The following is a 21315-nucleotide window of genomic DNA, read 5'->3' on the forward strand; positions in this document are numbered from 1 at the left end:
ATCTATCAACTTATTTTATTTTTCAACTATACATGTATGCAAAACATACATCATGCATCTATCTATCCATCCATCGATCCATCTATCTAAATAAACTATATAAATCTATCTAGAATAATATATAAGCAGGAAGTATTATATATTATTATTATATATTGTTACTGTGATGCCTTTAAAACAAAATGGAGTTGCTGTTTAAATGAGAGACTGATACCAGGATCATAATCAGTAAAACAAACTCATGACTTGAACGAGGGAACAGAGAGCAACAGTGACTCTGCTACACAAGCAGCTTCTAACCGTGATAAATCCCAAGAACCATAAACCAACAGGAAACCTTCAGTCATTAAACTCTCAATTAGGGAACATTAGTAAAAACATGCGAGAACAAGAGGTATTTTGTGTCGTGGAAATGTCGCGATGATGCAGGAATACCTGGTGATTACGAGCGGAACATCCATCGATAAGGGAAGCACATGCAGAGTAATTCAATCACGGGAGCGTCTGTAGCAAAACAGGAAGCTTTTCTTGACTTGAATCACTGCAGTCGTGATCTCAACGAATACTGAAGCGCAGAAGAAGATAGAAGGTTGAAAAACAACATGGATATAGAAAATGTTTATCACACAACTGGCTTTTGACACCTGGATCAATAAGAAACTAGTCTGACATCTATTCATTCTATCCATCCATCTCTTCAACTATCAATCCATCCATCCACCTATCCATTCATATATCCATCCATCCATCCACCTCCCATCTATCATCCATCCATCCACCTCCCATCTATCCATCCATCCATCCATCCATCCATCCATCCATCCATCCATCCATCCATCCATCCATCCATCCATCCATCCATCCATCCATCCATCCATCCATCCATCCATCCATCCAACCATCCATCCACCTACCCAACTATCCATCCATACATCCACCTATCCACCTATTCATCCATCCATCCACCCACCTACCTATCTATCCATCCATCCATCATCCATCTACCCATCCATCTTTCCACCTACCCATCCACCTACCCATCTATCATCTATCTATCCATCCACCTACCCATCCATCCATCTATCCATCTACCTACCCATCTATCTATCCATCCACCTACCCATCCATCCATCCACCTACCCATCTATCTATCATCTACCTACCCATCTTTCCATCCATCCACCTTCCCATCTATTCATCCATCTATCCATCCACCTTCCCATCCATCCACTTACCCACCTATCATCCATCCATCCACCTACCCATCTATTCATCCATCTAACCATCCACCTTCCCATCCATCTACTTACCCACCTACTGATCTATCCATCTATCTATTAATCCATCCATCCATCCACCTACCCATCCATCTATCCATCCATCTACCCACCTACCCATCCATCTACCCATCCATCCATCCATCCATCCATCCACCTACCCATCCATCCATCCATCCATCCATCTATATTTTGATATATATATATATATATATACATACATATATAAAAGTCAACAAGTGTAAACAGTGACTGTCGTAGTATCACCATTCCATCAGCAAACATCATCATCAAAAATCTATCTGATATTGGTCAATATATGATGCAAAATCTTAGGGGATGTGAGAAAATACCGATACATCGATATATTTACAATTTTACAGTTAAATAGATAGTACATGCAAATATTCACAGTGTTAGTTCATGTTCATGTTGTAATTAAACTTACGGCCGCTAGATGGCATCAGTCCTTTTCGTCCTCCGCAGCTAAAGCAACAATGAAATCCCTCAAGACCCAGGTGATGATGATCCCAAATCCATTTATTACAAAGTACACAAAGCAGATCCTTGATTTGACAATGTTTGCAGTATCACATGATTAGTGAGGGTTTTTAAAAGGAGCATGATTGACAGTTATCTTAAGAAGCTCCGGTGCTTAATTAATACAGTCGCTGGTATGTTTGACGTGTATCAGATGAACATGAGTAGAGTTTCGAGGCTTCATTGTGTTTGTCTGAAGTGAGCTACGAGGACTGGAACAGATTTGGGTAGAACCTCAGACCCTCAACGGAGTCATCCCGGCACAGGTGACCGATCTTCTCCGCCAGCAGCAACCTGGGAGAGAAGAACCAGGATCATGATTATGGTTTAAATATCTTTTTTCACCCAATAGATATTTAATAACCTTGGAAAATGGTTTGATTATAGTTGAAAATAGTTTGATTACAGTTGAAAATAGTTTGATTACAGTTGAAAATAGTTGGATTATAGTTAAAAATTGTTAGATTATAGTTGAAAATAGTTTGTTTACAGTTGAAAATAGTTGGATTATAGTTAAAAATTGTTAGATTATAGTTGAAAATTGTTGTATTATAGTTTAAAATTGTTGGATAATAGTTGAAAATTGTTAGATTATAGTTTAAAATAGTTGGATTATAGTTTAAAATTGTTGGATAATAGTTTAAAACTGTTGGATAATAGTTTCAAATTGTTTGATTATAGTTGAAAATAGTTTGATTATAGTTGAAAATAGTTTGATTATAGTTGAAAATTGTAGGATAATAGTTGAAAATAGTTTGATTTTAGTTGAAAATTGTTTGATTATAGTTGAAAATAGTTTGATTATAGTTGAAAATTGTTGGATAATAGTTTCAAATTGTTTGATTATAGTTGAAAATTGTTTGATTATAGTTGAAAATTGTTTGATTATAGTTGAAAATAGTTTGATTTTAGTTAAAAATTGTAGGATAATAGTTGAAAATTGTTTGATTTTAGTTTAAAATTGTTTGATTTAAGTTGGAAATTGTTTGATTATATTAGAAAATTGTTTGATTATATTAGAAAATTGTTTGAGTAAAGTAAAGTAAATGAATAAAGATTGATTTAAAGGAAGTTAAGTGAGAAAATGTGGATTTTGACGATTAAATACATCACAAAACCTCTTTTCGTGTATTTTAATTACTACCATGCTTTATTCTAACAGTTGTGTATTTTAATCACTACCATGTTATATCCTAACAGTCGTGTATTCGAAGACTGACTCGTTGTTTCCCTCCAACACTTAACCTCTTGTTCCTGTAATAGTTTAACTACTTGATGAGCGTAAGCAGCTGAAAGTAATGAGCTGAAGGATTTAAACTCTGATGTTTATCTTTGACGTGAACTGAAGAAGTGTATCGAGTGTATAGTGACCACTGGAAGTACGCCACTACTTAAAGACACACGTTATTCAAAACAGACATGAGAGGTCGAGGCGGGATACGTTTGATGACCTGCATGTGACCTTGACAAGAAGGATCAGCAGCAGTTTCTTACCGTTCTTTAGACAGAAGAACTGAGAGGCCCAAGAGTTTTGCAAACTCCTCTGCAGTTAAAGATCCTTTCTCTTGCACCTGCAGGGCGACAAAGTCAAGCGTTGGTTTCAATGAAAGGACACGAAACGAAGAGGATGTGCGAGGAGGAAGCGGCGTCGGTCGTATCGGGTTCTGAACCTACATTGTCCAGAGCTGAGGCGATCATTTCCTCCTCGCTGTGCGACTGCAGCTGGACCACCATCACGCCGCTGTCAAACACTCGCAGCCTAGACACACAGATACAAGAGAGCAGAGAGTTCATCAGTCGATCATTTTTCTTTATACAATATATTATAGTGGAAAATTGTTTGATTATTGTTAGAAATTGTTTGATTATAGTTGGAAATTGTTTGATTATAGTTGGAAATTGTTTGATTATTGTTAGAAATTGTTTGATTATAGTTAATAATTGTTTGATTATAGTTGAAAATTGTTGGATTATAGTTGAAAATTGTTTGATTTTAGTTGAAAATTGTTTGATTATAGTTGAAAATTGTTTGATTATTGTTGGAAATTGTTTGATTATTGTTGGAAATTGTTTGATTTTAGTTGAAAATTGTTGGATTATAGTTGAAAATTGTTTGATTATAGTTGAAAATTGTTTGATTATAGTTGAAAATTGTTGGATTACAGTTGAAAATAGTTTGATTACAGTTGAAAATAGTTTGATTACAGTTGAAAATAGTTTGATTACAGTTGAAAATTGTTGGATTATAGTTGAAAATAGTTCGATTATAGTTGAAAATAGTTTGATTATAGTTTAAAATTGTTTGATTATAGTTTAAAATTGTTGGATTACAGTTGAAAATTGTTTGATTACAGTTGAAAATTGTTTGATTATAGTTGAAAATTGTTGGATTATAGTTGAAAATTGTTGGATTATAGTTGAAAATAGTTCGATTATAGTTGAAAATATTTTGATTACAGTTGAAAATTGTTTGATTATAGTTGAAAATTGTTGGATTATAGTTGAAAATAGTTCGATTATAGTTGAAAATATTTTGATTACAGTTGAAAATTGTTTGATTACAGTAAAGTAAATGAATAAAGATTGATTTAAAAGAAGGGAAGGTGAGAAAATGTGTTTAGACCTGAAGGTTCTTGACGATTAAATACATCATGAAACACCAGTCAATCATTTTTCTTCCTACAACCACCAGGAAGATGGAACAACAAAGACATTTCTCGTCACAGCCCCCCCAACAGGACGTGGACAACACTTCCAACAACAGGAAGCCGGGCAGGAAAAGCCTGGCTGATTCTTCTGCGAGTGAGGCGCCAACCTTGGTCTTATATTCTCTCATAAACACACGCCTGATCCTTTTCTTTCCACACAAATACACTGAAGTGTGGCTGATCGTGTTATACACAGACGAGGTAAACATCTCATAATCACCTCAATGGAAGCTTCAGCGACTCAAACATCTTGCAGGCGTTTAACAAATCCTCCGGAGATAGAAGCTGAAAGAAGGAGGGAGGAAAATGGAAAAATAGTTTTATAAAATTTAAAATACACACATTCAGATTCTCAGATACGAGACTCAATATTTAAAGCTGCAACAGGTGTTGATGTTTTTACTTCTTAATCTGTATTTTCGGAGGAAAGGACACATGTAAAGATCCGACTTCATTAAAACCGATGAGACAAATTTTCTTCTTTTTTTTTGTATAATTATGTTGAAACATTTGCACTTTTAATTAATTAACTGTACTGATCATAAGTATCAACATTTTTATTGAGTTATTTTTACTAAAATAACTGTTGTATAGGTCGTTTATTTTCAGATTTTATTTAATTTTTTATTAATTTATCCATCAATTGTTACATTTTTGTGTGTATTCATCTAATTATTACCTATTTTCACATTTCGTATACATGTATTGTAGAGGTATGTATTGGCTAGATCTGGCAATACGATATGTCCCGTGATACAGGGGTAACGATGCGGTACATTGCGATAAATAGTACATTGCTAAAAAAATATTTGTAGTATCGTCGAGTACTTTACTCTTAATACGTCAAAATGTTTTTTCAGTCATATTTACTGAAGAATAACTTGTTGAAATGAGTAAAAAAATTAATAAATAAAACCATCTTATTGTAGAAAAAACACTTAAAAACAAATTTTATACGTTTTGGAAATAATTAAAGAAAATGTAACTTTTGGTTCAAATTCTGGATTACCATCTGGATCCATGGATCTCTTAAAGGATTTGCCGCTGTGATGCATCACTTGAGTGATGTTTAAAGAGTGTCAATATTTGTAATAGTAGGGATGTGTACTGTAAAGAATCTGGTGATAGAATACATATCACAATACAGGGTCAACGATACAATATATTGTGATACTGTAGTAACAAGGATATATTCGTAGTATTGTCCAGTACTTGACTCTGGTGTTGTAGTATTTACAGACAACATGACTCTTGACGAAGTCGTAACTGCTTTCATTTGTTTTCAAACCAAAACATGTCCAAACATCTGCTTTAAAAATCGCCGGAGCCGACTGTATCCTCTCATCCTCAGTCTTGTCTCTTACTCCCGCCGCACCTAAAGTAATAACTAATGCCATCTAGCGGCCAGAAATTGAATTGCAAAACTAGAACTGAACAAAAGAACTGAACAAACCATGTGAATATTTGCATGTAAATTGTAAATAAAATAATATATATATAAATATATATTATCTAATAAACACTTTGAAATATAAACCATTAAAGAGCTATAATGAAAAAGAAAAGTTTGTGGAGACAAAATACAGATCGTACAGCACCAACAATGTTGTACTTTGACAAGAAAAAGATTCTACTCTATCACAAAAAAAGTCAAAAGACAAAAAATGGCTTAAATAAAACTCAAAACTGATTACCTCCATTCCTCGCGCTCGATTGACGAGACAGTAAACCTCCGTGAGCGACATCATGCCCCCCCGCTCCTATAAAAGAGTCAGATGTGTTGTATTACTTCCTTGAATAACAACATTTACGACTCGACACACACCTCCAGAGGAGCCTGGAGCATCGTTCCCAGCTGCTTAGCGAGCTGCAGGTGATAATGTGTTCCCGACCCGTGCGTCTCCCTGGTGACCGGGTTGGCGATGCCCATGCTGAGCAGGTACGACTTGAACCGGATCGTCTGGGACCAGAACATCGTCGGGGATTTTTAAACTTATGTGCATTTTCTCTTCTCACGTCGAGTTAATCCGGTCTCACCTCATCCTCGCTGATTTCCCCGTGTTTGTCTTTGATCTTGTTGGCGATGGACTTGGACAGCTCCACCATTTCTCTGGCCTGTTCGAGAACCATTAGCATCCGTCAACATCTTAGCTGAACATGCTAAACGTACGGGTGACGCGTCTCTTACCTTCTCCAAGAGGTTATTGAGATCATCAAACGCCTGAGAAAATTGAGAAAAAAATGAAGATTATTGACATATATTTATGGTATATTTCTAATGACAGAGGGTCTAATAACGAGTCTTGATGACAGGGAGTTCCAGAAAGTCAGGGAAAAGCCAGAACAAATAAAAGTGTCTTAAGATGTTTCTTGAAGGAGTCAGTAGATCATCAAACACAGAGATGGTTCCAAAGCTTAGGAGCAACAGCCTGGAAGGATTTCTTTCCTCTGGTCCTGAAGTTCAGGAACCATCAGTAGATTCTGATCCACAGACCTCAGAGCCCGAGCTGGGGTGTAAGTCTGGATCAGATCACATGATGGAAGGTCTGACCATGAATAGATCCGAAAGTAAGAACCAGAATTTTAAAATTGATCCTGAAAGAAACTGGCAGCCAGTGAAGAGTTTTAAGGAATCGTAGAAATGTGAGTTCTTCTACTAGAGCGGGTCAGAATTCCTGCTGCAGAGTTTTGTATGAACTCTAAGCGAGACAAATCCTTCTTGTTTAGACACCAAAATAAACTGTTACAATAGTCCAAACGAGAAGACACTAACGCATTATTGAGCCTCTTTTACTTTAGTGATACTCTGGTCATTTGTCGCCACGGCGATAAGTAGATCGCCGTCTCTTTGCCATTACCTCGGAAATGTTTTTGTCCGTCTCCTTCCGCCTTGCTTCGATCTTCCTCTCGATGCCAACTATTCCCACGGCTATGGACTTTCCTGACTGTTGAAGAAAAGGAAGATAAACGTAAAATCTATAAATACCTTTAATAAAGATTTTCGAGTTGAAATTCACACAGTACAATCATATTAAAATCTGTATTCAGTCAAAGGTAACATACTAATACTGCCATCTAGTGGTAACAATGAAGAACAGACCGCCTCTTTGGGACCTGGATTTAAAAGTCTTGAATCTAAAAGAGCATCGAACTTGGATTAAAAACCTCACATTTAATGATAATGTAATAGACTTAAGCCGACCTGAGAGCTAGTGCCTGCAGGAAGAGACTGTTCAACCGCAGTAATCTCCCATCTCTTCTGGGTCATCTCCTCCGTTAGTCTCCTGTGGAACTATAAAAGAAAAATAAACAATATTGTTATTTATAATAGTGGGGAAGGGGAGTTTTCATCATTATATAATTTTCATTTCCAAGATTCAAGACTTTTTATTAAAATTATAATTACACAGCATTTTAAAATTCAATTGTATTTTTCATCAAAATGAAATAATTACCTCGATCTGCCCGTGTTCTTTGAAGGAAAGTTTAATAAAGGAGTATTTGCTCTGCTGGTACGGACCGGGCTCCTTGTCGGCGGATGATGGGTGCAGATGGATGACTATTTTTGCACTGCGATAAAAGAAAACAATGATTAATTAATACATCAAAATATTTAGTGTTAATTAATTTGAAATGTCATGAATATTTAAGAGAAGTACGATTACGATTCACTCCAAAAACTAAGATTAGAACGTAACATATGCGACGATAACGGTGTGAAACTTAACAATTTGTTACACAAACAGGTGTTGAAACTAGGGCTGAAGGATTAATCGCATTTGCGATTTAATCGCTATATTCAAAAATGCGGTTAATATATCGCAGATTGCGATTTTATTTAATTATCATTTAATTTTCGATGAACTGCAAAAATATGCAGTAAAAAAAAGAAGAATGACTGACAACAGCTTTCACTTTTCTTTACTCTGCACTGAAGTTTGTATGATTTATTATTGACTCATGAATAAAAATGTTTACATCACACTTTTAAAGTACTTTTTAGTATTACCAGTAAATATGTTATGTTTGTTTATGAGTGTAATTAGAGTAAATAAATAAACCTTCTCCCTTTATTTTAAGGTATGCTTAATTTGCCTTTATCATAAAAATTACTTAATAACCTTATCTTAAGAAATACATTTTAATGTAAAGTAAATCATTAATTGTATTGGATTAAACAATGCATAAAAAAGAGGACATTGAAAAAATAATTGCAATCGCAATATCTCGCAATGATATTTTTTTCAATAATTGTTTATCCGTAGTGGAAACTAACCTTTTTCCAATTCCGGCAGCCTGCTCTTCAAAGAAGAGGATCTGGGACAGAGGCATGGCCATGCAGCACTCCTGGAATGAAGATCGGGAAAAATATATAAATAATTAAAATTAAAAGAGTCGCACCTTTTTTGAGCCACTCTCACACCACACTTGACATTCTTGACTTGTCTCCCTTAAATGTATGTATTCATGCCCTTATTTAATATTTTCATGATTATGAACTTTGGCCCTCGTTGCCTGAATCCAGCCAACCGCACAAGACACCATGTAAAAATGTAACAATCAGAAGGAACAAAAAGTGGCTTTAGATTTCTCTATCTTTTTATTAAAGCACCACTACACACACCCACACAAAACTCTAGACAACTGTGTGTGATCAGGTCATCGAAACTCAACATTTAGACACAACAGCGCCTCCATTGTGCTGCTTATCAGTTGTTTGGGTTTCTCTTGTCAAATGAGCAGCATTTTAATCTGAAGTGTTCTTGCTCAACTCTATGATGAATTCCCCAAACATCAGTCAGAAGTCAGAAATACATTTCTGGCTTTCAAATTAAAAAAGAATATACACACTTGGAACTGTTTGTCATTCTGATCTATTGATTATTTCAAACAAATAGGATTAGATTTAGATTTTGTTTTAAGATCATATAAAATTTAATATAAATCAATACTAGAGTTACAATCATTGACTGCCTCGGATAATTTTCTGAAGATGTAGACTGCTACCATCCCACAAAATATCATAACATTTAAATGTAGTATTTTAGAGAAATGTATAATTAAATATTTTAGGTTTTTCCACATATACTTACGGGATTACGATGCTATAAAATCAATAAATATCACACGTTGAATGAACACAATGACTGCCCTAGATCTCCTGTAGAAGATCAAGACTACTATACCAGAAAATATCATAACATTTGTTGTAGATTTTAAATTAAATCCTGATTTTTTGTCATATGTCGTTGTCAATAATGGCATGTTTTTGAAACGTTTAATACATTATTATACCAAGTTACAATCACGACGGCCTCAGATCTCTTTGAGAGCATATGAACTACTATCCTACATAATATCCTAACAATTCAAAGAAGAATTTTGGAAACATTAATAAATAAATCATCATATTTGAGCCATTTTAGTCATATGACATTGTCATGGATGACAGGTTTAAGATGCTATGGATGGAATGGAAGTGAGGACATCAGTCCAAAGGTCACATAATAAAAGTCAAATCTTGCTATTTCGTGATACTTGGCATCTCTGCTCTGTTTTGTATAATATTTATATTTAAATCGTCCAACTTACATGGTTTTTGCTGTCCCTCCAGATCAGCCGGTGGGTGCTCAGCAAGGCGACACCTACATCCAGCTTAGCCTGAAAACACAAGACAACACATTATAAACAGCAAATAAAAAAAAGAAAGTTATTTTTGTTAAGATAAGCTAGTTTGTAGCCCCTCAAGTATGGCGACATTTTCACTTCACTGAGCTAAAAACGAACCTTGTCGTCGCCGTCGTATAACTTGACACCTCTTTGTTGGATCACAAGTGTTTCATTCATTTCCAAAAGACCGTTCGACCACGAAAAACGATCCATTTTGGTAACAAAAAAAGGGATTAAATAGGTGTTATATCCCTGTTGTTCCACACTAGCAACTTATTTCATGTTTACTTCCTATGCGCTGTGTCTAGAGGTGCCCCGGCGACCGCCTGTTCACAAACAATGGCATAATGATTAAATAAAACATATATATTAACTGGAAAAACAGGAAATTGTTAAGAACATATAAAAGGGATTCATATGAATTAAAAAATATTATTTTAAAATTAATTCTAGTTTAATTTGGTGTCGTTGTTTCTGGGGTCCTCGGATGTTGACGTTACCAGCGCCAGCTGTCAAGGAAGCTAGCAAGAATGCTAAGCTATCATAGCTTGGTGTTTTTTTTTTTGTCGCTGACATTTTTGTAATGATTTCAAAATGACTTTCTACCTCACCGTCGCTACTATGCTTTTATGAATTACTCCGGACGTCGCTTTCGACTGCGCTTCGATGCTCTGTGCAAGTGTTTTACCGTCGCAAAGGGTTAACGGTGGAGTCGAGCAGTGCAGAGACATAATAGCTCTACTGGTTCCCAATTCATTGTTTACGGGGTTATCCTACTTCGAGCACCATGTGGGGTTTGAACGCGTCGGATTCTACGTTTAGATAGATTGTTCTTGCTTTTGTTATCGAAAAATGAATTGTAACAAAGTGACATTATAGCGTAATAACCTCAAACCGGGATCGAGGGTTTAGTTAAAACAAGTATTATTAAAAACTCTTCGCTTGGCAGTTCACCTTTTCAAACAAGTCTTCAACATGGATAAGAAATCATTCGATATCGTCCTGGACGAAATCAAAAAGGTACAACATGTTAATTATGTACATATTTTTTATGAATGAATCACTAACTCATGTTCTACTATTGTTGTTTTTTCTAGTGTGTTTTGACAGATCAGAGGATCAAAGCCATCGAACAGGTGCATGGATATTTCTCCAGCGAGCAGGTAAACATCAGCTTTAGATTTTTATTTTTAATTTTAAAACAGGTGAACAGTTCCGAGAAGAATCTGATATTTGTCTGGGGATGGATGTTTGAAGACTAGGGGGGACCCAGGCGTGTCATGAGGTCTTGTTCATTTGGACAGTAGATGTTATATGGAAATCATAAGGATATTTTTTGTGATCATGGTAATAGCTCTATCGTTATTGAATGCATGGTGACTGATGTATTATAGCCTGGCATTAAGTGTTCTTATCTTTATCTGTCTGCAGGTGATGGAGCTACTGAAGTATTTTTCATGGGCAGAACCTCAGATCAAAGCAGTGAAAGCTCTTCAGCATGTGAGTAGCATGCAGTTAAACATGCATTTTATATATGAAATAATGTTTTGTGAATATGAAAAATGTTCTTTAAGACTTATGTTCTCTTCAAGTGATACGTCTAAGACTTATTTCTCTTTCAGAAAATGGTTGCAATCCCTACAACCAAAGTGGCCAATATTCTCAATTGCTTCACCTTCTCAAAGGATAGACTTGTTGTCTTAGAGCTGATCGCTCTGTAAGTATCGTTCTAATCATCAAATTGATATCGCTCTTGCAATTCTACCTTAATGTGTCATTAACACTTCCCTAATTCACAACAGAAATATATCAGACGCTCAAAACTACCGACCCGTGGAGGACATGTTTCGTATACACTTGTCAGAGAAGAAACGGGCACGTAGGATACTAGAACAAGTGGGTACAACGTTGGTGGAATACATTTTCAGTGTAATTGGTTGTTATTAACAATAACGCCCCAATATTTAACATATATATTGTCCTCAGGTGTGCAAAGTTGGCTGCAAGGCTCCTGTTGCTATGATTTCCTCTTGTGGTATCATACCAGGAAACCCCTACCCTAAAGGCAGACCCAGTCTTGTCACTGGTTCATTTCCGGTACGTATATAAAATCTCGGTATATGTGTGCAACTGTCCAACGTTCAAACTGAAATACTCATATCTGAATGTTTTTCCCAGGTGGTAGACAGTGCGGTTAGGCTAAGTTAAAAGAGGGAAAACGGAAGGAGAGTTTTGGGTCTGTTTAGTAAAGAAAGAAGTGGTGAGAGAGGGGGAAGAGTGAACTGAAAGAGGAAGATATGTAGGGTATTAAATAAGCTATAGTTTTTATCAACTTGAGATCATAAAAAAATAGTGTAATTTAGCCAAACAGCTAAGTTGTCGTTGACTTTGAAACACTTGATCTCAATCTTTTGCTTCTCGAGTTTGAGGATTCAGAATCGAGTACAGACTTACTTTTGCTACACAATGCTTTTCAAATGTCCCTGATCCATGTCACTCAAAGTGAAAATAAAAAAATATATTTTTCAGGGAATTCCTCCTGTAAAGAAAGAGGCAGAAAAGAAAGAGGACAACTCGAACAGCATGGAGGGAAAGGGGATCGCATCCAGGATACTAGGACCATTCAAACCTGTGAGTACCTGCCAGTCATGTGCAATTATAATGTGTATAAATACAAGAGCAGAGGTGCCTCGTGCCTTATTGCTGAAAGAAATAAAAATGGCTTAAATGATCACCTCCTTGTGTGAGGTCATAATCTTATCAGCTGTGATAATGTTAAGTCATGAAGGACAAATAATTGTCCTTGAAGTAAAGTTACTCAGTGACCTAAAATGATGTTGTTAAAGTTAGCCAAATATTCATCTCCTGAATTGAATGGCAACCTGTAAGAATATAGAATAGTTCTAGTAATAATGGAAAACAATTGTAATTTCCATAAGTTTTTTGGAACCACAGCTTCTCCCACAAAACAAAATTCTACTTTTTATAAAACCCAAATTTCCAGACTTGCTCACATGTTCCAAATATTGAAGTCTTCTTCTTGGTCGGAGCCCATTATGACCTACTAATGGCTTCACTCCGCCTTCAGCCAGCTGTAATCATGCCCCACTTTGTTTATACAACGAGTCCCTTGAAGGTGGATCGAGTTTCAGGCGAGGTGACAAACCTCGATACTTGACCAATCACAGCAGAACAGGTGTGGTCATGGTGAACAAGATTTAATCTCAAGTGTTTCAGTAAAAACTAATACAATATTTTCAAATGTGATTGTATATTTACACCTTTGCATCATATTAAATTGGCAGTTTTATCCACACCTACAAAGTTATATTTTCAGTGAATGTCAACAAATGTCAAATATTTCTTTTTGGCTCTTGACATTAAAGAGTTAAACGTGGGTTTGTGTCTCATTTTGTTTCAGTTCCCCTCGACCTATAACCCTCATCGACCAGTGCCATACCCGATACCTCCGTGTCGACCTCACGCGACCATCGCACCAAGTAAGAATCGGCCCCGTCCACGCCCGAAGTCGATAAAGTTTTATAACTTTAAATAGACGACAGCCGGTAGAGGCAACGTTAGGACTTTTAGTGTGGAATCTGTTGACGTTTGCGACTGCCACTCAGGTGCGTACAACAACGCTGGGCTTGTGTCTCTGGGAGGGGTTTTTACGGCCAGTGCGCCCCCTCCCCCGTACAGCTCTGCCCACAAAGTAGCAGGTAAAGAAAAAAAAACAACTGGTGTGTGCCTGTGTGTGTGTGCAGCAGATACACTCGTCATAGCTCGCTGCCGCCATCTCTGGCATGCTGCTTACCTGCGCTTCTCTGAGCAAGTGAATGTGCTTCTAACGTCTCAAGAGTGCACTGAGTGACCAACAAACACTCGACTAATGGTTCTTACCACCAGATAAAGAACTTTTTTTTTTTTTTAAATCCCCAATAAGGTTGCTGCAGCAGAGCTCATTCCCGGAACTGATGGTAATCTTTTACCGCCCACATAACACTGTCCTGGTGTTTGTGTTTTGGTCAGTCAGTGTAGAGCTGTGTGAGGATGGCTTTGTGATTCCCAACTAGATCTTACGTTTTTTTCTGGACTTTCCTTTCTAGTCTTTTTTTTTTACATCCATCACCACACACAGGTTCTTTAGATTCATCTCAGCACAAAATGCGTTTTTTTTTTTTTGAGAAACGCATTGAAATCTGTACTTAATACATGAATTTCATTTTACATCGTTCTGTTGCTTAAATACTTCAAAATATCCATCAAATTCTTGTCATGCATGAAACTACACATTTGTCACTTTGGGTGAAAGTGAGAGACGTTCACACATAACCAGCAGGAGGTTTTCACAAGTGTAAATGTATTTAATCTCAAGGGGTTTTCTTTATTATCCTCAACAACATGTTATTATTCAGACCTCATTCACCACACATCCCCTCAAGACCCCCAGCCGTGCCGTATACAACCATGCGACCATGCATCTTATTTGTAAAAAATGTATTTTTGCATCATTTTTGTCAAGTTTAAAAACGTGTTCTTAAGTCGTGTGGCTCACGTTCCAGCTCTCCAGTCGACTCTAAACAGGGATCTTAAAACTTTGTGAGATGATATTCTTCTGCCCTTCATTCGATCATTTCAATTAGTGCCAAGCAAGAGATTGAACTTTGTTCAATGTCAGATGATTAAAGATCATCACATCTGACGTGACCGATTATAAAACTTAAAAATTATATCCTTAAAGATGGAACAGATTTCTACAACTAAACAACTCTTAAAATTGACAAAAAAAGGGGCCAAATTCACAGTGAAACCATACAAACAATCCATAAATCATTAAACGACAAAATATAAATCAAATAAGGATTAATTTCCTTGAGCTTGTGTACAACACAGCGTACAATCAAACCAATACAATAACTTTATTTTAGTGATGTGTTTTTTATGTTTCTGGTTTCCTCTAGGCCTTTAAAATACACCTCATTAATTGAAACACCAAAATAAGACTGTAATTTTGATTTTATTTTCAGTTTATTTCAAAAGAATGACATTTTAATGAAATGTGAATTATCATTTTTTTGTCAATACTTTTGACTCATTCTCATCATATATTTTATTTCCAAAACCCTCTTCCTGTTTGCGATGAATGTGGCAGCCAACCGTTGTTCTGCGCTGCTTTGAGGTCTTGGAAAGTTCCCCCCCCCCCCCGCCTACATTAAAAATTTCCACAATGCTGAAATAGTTTTGATGCATGTAGAGAAGTCGTTGCTTCTCCTGCTTATTCCTCCTTCATTTTCTCTGAAGTGATTGAAGGACTGCTCTTCAAAATATTGTCTTCTTTTCTAACTACCATCAACTTCCATCGTCAGGCTACAGCAAACCAGGAAACCCTCTGATAACGACGCCCGGAGTCAAAAGTGGACCCCTGCTTATCCCTCATGGATCGACTCCCTCCACCCCGGTCCCGGCGCAGAGTTCCCCGGCTCAGCCCGCCACCCCCATCACCCCAGTTTTCCCCGGCATGGTGCCCTCGCACAACCCCAAGGCCTCTTCTCCTTCTCCCGCTCCGTCTCCGTCCGTCATCAAAGCCGGCCCCCAGACCCCCGGCGGCAGAGTCACGCCGTCGCCCTCGTCCGTCATCAAAGCCCACACCCCCTCCGGAACTCCTTGCGGGACCCCCGGTCCCGGCAGCGGAGGCTTCTCCCCGTCGCCCTTTCACGCCGTGTCCCGATCGAGCACGCCCGCCTCCTCCAGATCCGAGACCCTGTCGATGAACTCCCAAAAGGTTTACGCCCAGTCTGCAGACCACCAGGTCGGACCCACCTTCCACGGTCTCCCCACGCAAGCAGGTAACCTCTCTAGTTCCGTCATCCGCAGCTACACCCCGTCCGGGACTCCATCTCACACCCCAGGATCTTCCGCACCGGTGAATCCCAACTCCTCCGCCCCTGGACCCAAACCCTCCCCGGTCCACTCTGCGTACGCTCAGGGCAACATGGTCCCGGCTGGAATGCTTCAAGCGGAACATCAGCGGGCGGTGCTTTCCCGACACCCGGGGGGCGGCAGCAGCGGGAACAGCAGCCCGGTTCACTCCGCCTTCAAAGGAACCTCTCGCTCCGGGACTCCGACTCTCAGCCCGTTGGTGGTTCCGGGTTCCAACCACGCGCAGGCGGCTCTGGCCCGCTCTCTGGGTCTCTCACACCCTCCGGGTTCTCCTCAAGTCTCTCTTCCTAGTCCGATGCCGCTCCCCGGCCTCCAGGCTCTCTCCTCCAGCCCGCGACCCGCTCATTACCCCGGCCACTCTCCGTTTGCCTCATCTCTCACCCCCTCGTCCATGTCGTCGTCTGTACCCCCCAACAGCCATCACCCCAACCACCCGTCCACCAGCATCTACCCCGGTCTCGTGCACAGCGCGGCCCCATCCCCGGCCTCCCACTACGGTCTAGGCATCAACTCTGCCCCCTCTTTATTCCCAGGCCTTCCGCCTGGCGCGAACCCGGGAGCCTTCCCAGGACTGGGTGTCCCGGGAGGACACGGCGCTGGTAGCTCAGTGTTGCCCTCTTTCATGGGTCTACCAGGGGCCACACCGTCTGCTGCGGCAGCGGCGGCCGCCGCCGGGGTACCGTCTGCGTCGCCGGTCCTACCAGGATTCGCGTCGGCTTTCAGCTCCAACTTCCAGCCCGGGTGAGTCTCGCATGTTTGTAACAGTTTGTTTTCATGTCTTAATAAGAAGGATCTGTCTCGCCTGCAGTTGATTCAAAACTCTGCAGCGAGAATTCTGAGCCGCTCTAGTAGAAGAACTCACATTTCTCCGATCCTTAAAACTCTTCACTGGCTTCCAGTTTCTTTTAGGATCAACTTTAAAATTCTGGTTCTTACTTTCAGATCTATTCATGGTCAGGCTCCTCCTTACATCAGTGATCTGATCCAGCCTTACACCCCAGCTCAGGCTCTGAGGTCTGTGGATCAGAATCTACTTATGGTTCAGGACCAGAGGAGATAAATCCTTCCAGGCTGTTGCTCCTAAGCTTTGGAACCATCTTCCTCTCTCTTTGCTCTTGATGGATCTACTGACTCCTTTAAGAAACATCTTAAGACGTTTCTATTTGTTCAGGCTTTTCCTTGATTTTCTGGAACTCCTGTTGTGTTATCAGTTTTATCTTGACCTTTAAAGTATATACTTTATTGAATATTGTTTTGATTGTTTAAGTGCTTTGTGACCCTGGTCTAGAAAAGCGCTATACAAATAAGAATTACTTACTTACTTTAATTTTTACGGACATTTGAAAACTTTCCAGACTGGAATTTTGTCATTTATGAGCTAAATGGAAAACATTTTTCCATCCGATGGGCAAAGTTCACTTTACTTCACCGCCGCTTTACAAGTTTGCACTTTATTCCCGATTATTATGATTGTGGGTCATATAGTCGATGACAAGGTGCAAGGTTTCGCAAGTGTAGCCCCGCCCAGTTTTCCTACCGGATAACTTGTCGGTTTAAGGTCCACTTGGTTTTGTTTGTTCTGGTAGCCTCAATAAAATCCTTGGCGCTCCTTGCCAGGACTTTTTTTTGGAGTTTTTTTCAAGGTGATCCAAAACTGTGGCGCTGATGCATTGTCTTCGCTATGACCCGTCAGGTTGGGCGGTGGACTCCAGGCTCAAGGAGGCGGCGGGTTTCCCGGCTTGTTGTCCTTCCCAGGGGTTCCCGGCTTCGCTGCCTCCGCTCCCCCGGGTGCCCTCGGGGGTCTCCACAATCCCAGCATGCAGTCTGCTCTCCTACAGGTGCCCACACACACACACACACACACACACAAAACAGTATCTCAAAGAACAGAAGTAGAGTCTTAAAGTCTTTCCCCTCCTAGGCTCATCAGTCATCCGGTCTAGAGGGTTATCCTCCTCAACCCAACTACCCGGGAGGTCCCGGGAATCCCTTCCAGCTCCAGCCCGGCCTGCACCCCCAGCTGGGCTGGCAGTGAAAAACCTGCTGTGAATTCATTTTCAGGGGCGGCACATCTTGCTTAAAAAAAAAAAAACGACCTGTACTGGGAAATTGTGTTTGGGATTTTAAAAAGTTTTGTGAATAACCATGTTTTTTTTTTAGTGTTTCAGAAAAGTAGACTTTAGATGCAATACGTAGACGGACCATGAATTCTAGAGAATCGTAGCAAATGAGATCATAAAGTGTTTTCCTGACGCAGATAAAGAATGTAGTCATGAGCTCGAACTTGTTACCAGATTTTAGTTTTTATTCCCCATCAGCTCCTTCACACTCCATGGGTGGGTGCCATCCTACTCCTGACACCATTTGTCAGGGATCTGAGAGAGAGAGAGCGAGGCGTGTTCCTCCGACTCACTCGCTGCTGTTTACTTTGGTTTCCGGTTTCATCGCATTTTCAGCTGCGCTGCACAAATATTAGCTTTGACAGCGTAGCTGAACAACAGTGGTGACGAACTCAGTCACACAATGTAACACGAGTTGCGTTGATCGTCCCTACTTGACCTCATTTTGCTTGACCTCAATTTTAGGGCGGCTGCGATTTGAACGTTTCTGATTTTGAGTTGGACACATAAGTCAGCTCATTGATAAAGTTATACGGCTACTCTATTCCTATTATGTCCATGATCGATGTTGATGTATCAAAAGTTTTGAAAGCAGAACGTGTCGAAGATGACGAGGGGTCAAGGGTCGAGGGTCTGCTCTGTACTCGTAATGTGAACAAACACTTCTACCATTACAGTGTTTGAATAAATCCCTTTTTGCATTTTTATTATTTTATTTTTTTTACCTTGTCAGTCCCATTGTTGAAACACTGATGTCTCCTGTGAACACTTACTTTGAAATGGGTTTTTTTTTCTTTGTGGGTAAAATGCCAAATTGTGTGGTTTTTTTTTATTTTTTTTTATTCAGCCCAGTGTGTCAAGATGTTACGTCTGGAAAGACGAGATAATAAAAACACGACCTTAAAACGGACAATTCTCTCGTCTTTATATCGACTCCGAGTCAATGAATACTTTTACTTCCTGACATTTGATTTTAATTATAAATAGAAAATGCTGAATTTGTAAAGTGAAATACTTGAATTAGTATTCAAAGTAAAAATGTGTGAAAACAGTTGAAATTGTGGCGTAAAGGAAAAAACTGATGTGAAAATGTTAAAATAAAGTGTTGAAGAAGAAGAAAAAAGAAGTAATCTATATTTATAGAGTGCTTTTCTAGACCAGGGTCACAAAGCGCTTAAACAATCGAAACAATAATCAATAAAATATATACTTAAAAGGTCAAGACAACACCGAGACGAGTCAGTAGATCATCAAACACAGAGATGTTTCTTGAAGGAGTCAGTAGATCATCAAACACAGATGTTTCTTGAAGGAGTCAGTAGATCATCAAACACAGAGATGTTTCTTGAAGGAGTCAGTAGATCATCAAACACAGATGTTTCTTGAAGGAGTCAGTAGATCATCAAACACAGATGTTTCTTGAAGGAGTCAGTAGATCATCAAACACAGATGTTTCTTGAAGGAGTCAGTAGATCATCAAACACAGATGTTTCTTGAAGGAGTCAGTAGATCATCAAACACAGATGTTTCTTGAAGGAGTCAGTAGATCATCAAACACAGATGTTTCTTGAAGGAGTCAGTAGATCATCAAACACAGATGTTTCTTGAAGGAGTCAGTAGATCATCAAACACAGATGTTTCTTGAAGGAGTCAGTAGATCATCAAACACAGATGTTTCTTGAAGGAGTCAGTAGATCATCAAACACAGATGTTTCTTGAAGGAGTCAGTAGATCATCAAACACAGATGTTTCTTGAAGGAGTCAGTAGATCATCAAACACAGAGATCCAAAGCTTAGGAGCAACAGTCTGGAAGGATTTCTCTCTTGTTAAGACATGAAAACAAACTGTTGCAATAGTTCAGACGAGACACAAACATATGGATTATAAGCTACACATCGTGTTGTGACATCATTTACACAACACGATTTAGAAGTAGAAGAAGTAGTAGTAGTAGAAGTAGAATAAATAGTAGAATTAATAGTAGAAGTATTAGAATTAGTAGTAGAAGTATTAGTAGAATAATAAGTAGTAGAAGTTGAAGTAGTTGTAGAATTAGAAGTAGAAGTAGTAGTAGAATTAGTAGTAGTAGTAGTGGGAGTATTAGAATTAGTAGTAGAAGTAGGAGTAGAATAATAAGTAGTAGAAGTTGAAGTAGTTGTAGAATTAGAAGTAGAAGTAGTAGTAGAATTAGTAGTAGTGGGAGTATAAGTATAATAAGTAGTAGAAGTATAATTAGTAAAATCAGTAGCAAGATTAGTAGTAGAATTAGTAGTAGAAGTATTAGAATTAGTAGTAGAAGTATTAGAATTAGCAGTAGAATAAGAAGTAGGAGTAGTAGGAGTAGAAGAAATAGTGGAATTAATAGTAGAAGTATTAGAATTAGTAGTAGAAGTAGTAGTAGAATAATAATTAGTATAAGTTGAAGTAGTTGTAGAAGTAGAAGTAGTAGTAGAATTAGTAGTAGTAGTAGTGGGAGTATAAGTATAATGAGTTGTAGAAGTAGTATTAGAAGTATAATTAGTAAAATCAGTAGTAAGATTAGTAGTAGAATTAGTAGTAGAAGTATTAGAATTAGCAGTAGAAGTAGTAGTAGAATTAGAAGTAGTAGAAGTAGAAATAGTATAAGAATGGGTAGTAGAAGTAGAAGTAGTGGGAGAAGAAGAAGTAGTAGAAGTTAAAGCAGTTGTGGAATTAGAAGTAGAGGTAGTATAAGAATTGGTAGTATGATTAGAATTAGTGGGAGAAGAATAAATAGTAGAAGTTGAAGTAGATGTAGAATTAGAAGTAGAAGTAGTAGTAGAATTAGTAGGAGTAGTAGTGGGAGTATAAGTATTAGTAGTAGAAGTATTAGAATTAGGAGTAGAAGTAGTAGTAGAATTAGCAGTAGAAGTAGTAGTAGAATTAGAAGTAGTAGAAGTAGAAATAGTATAAGAATTGGAAGTATAAGTATAAGTAGTGGGAGAAGAATAAATAGTAGAAGTAGTTGTAGAAATACAAGTAGAAGTAGTTGTAGGATTAGTTGTAGTAGTAGTGGGAGTAGAATAAGTAGTAGAAGTAGT

At 38.4% G+C, this 21315-nt stretch overlaps 2 protein-coding genes across 4 annotated transcripts; one reads left to right on the plus strand and one right to left on the minus strand.

Annotated features, from left to right (window-relative positions):
- Window positions 1-1799: 1799 nt before the first annotated feature.
- vps36 (vacuolar protein sorting 36 homolog) lies at window positions 1800-10495 on the minus strand. The gene is made up of 14 exons (XM_087806790.1): window positions 10313-10495; window positions 10118-10186; window positions 8802-8872; window positions 7981-8095; window positions 7728-7817; window positions 7384-7470; window positions 6714-6746; window positions 6563-6640; window positions 6351-6485; window positions 6220-6285; window positions 4746-4810; window positions 3492-3576; window positions 3312-3388; window positions 1800-2111 (listed from the first exon to the last, which is right to left on the minus strand). Exons 1-14 carry the CDS (start codon window positions 10406-10408, stop codon window positions 2021-2023), a joined length of 1158 nt encoding a protein of 385 aa, XP_087662916.1. The 5' UTR covers window positions 10409-10495; the 3' UTR covers window positions 1800-2020.
- A 178-nt stretch (window positions 10496-10673) lies between these two features.
- On the plus strand, window positions 10674-19326 carry proser1 (proline and serine rich 1). 3 transcript variants are annotated; one of them, XM_087806785.1, is made up of 13 exons: window positions 10674-11215; window positions 11293-11358; window positions 11627-11695; window positions 11818-11912; window positions 11998-12091; window positions 12182-12292; window positions 12725-12826; window positions 13617-13695; window positions 13822-13914; window positions 15562-16876; window positions 17078-17149; window positions 17829-17973; window positions 18057-19326. In XM_087806785.1, exons 1-13 carry the CDS (start codon window positions 11171-11173, stop codon window positions 18168-18170), a joined length of 2400 nt encoding a protein of 799 aa, XP_087662911.1. In that variant the 5' UTR covers window positions 10674-11170; the 3' UTR covers window positions 18171-19326. The 3 variants fall into 3 exon arrangements, with proteins under 3 accessions (XP_087662911.1, XP_087662915.1, XP_087662912.1); XM_087806789.1 differs by lacking the exon at window positions 13822-13914; XM_087806786.1 differs by lacking the exon at window positions 17078-17149 and having other exon boundaries at window positions 18057-19324.
- Window positions 19327-21315: the final 1989 nt, after the last annotated feature.

This window comes from Callionymus lyra, chromosome 14 (genome assembly GCF_982586985.1).
Source record: "Callionymus lyra chromosome 14, fCalLyr1.hap1.1, whole genome shotgun sequence".
NCBI lineage: Eukaryota > Metazoa > Chordata > Actinopteri > Syngnathiformes > Callionymidae > Callionymus > Callionymus lyra.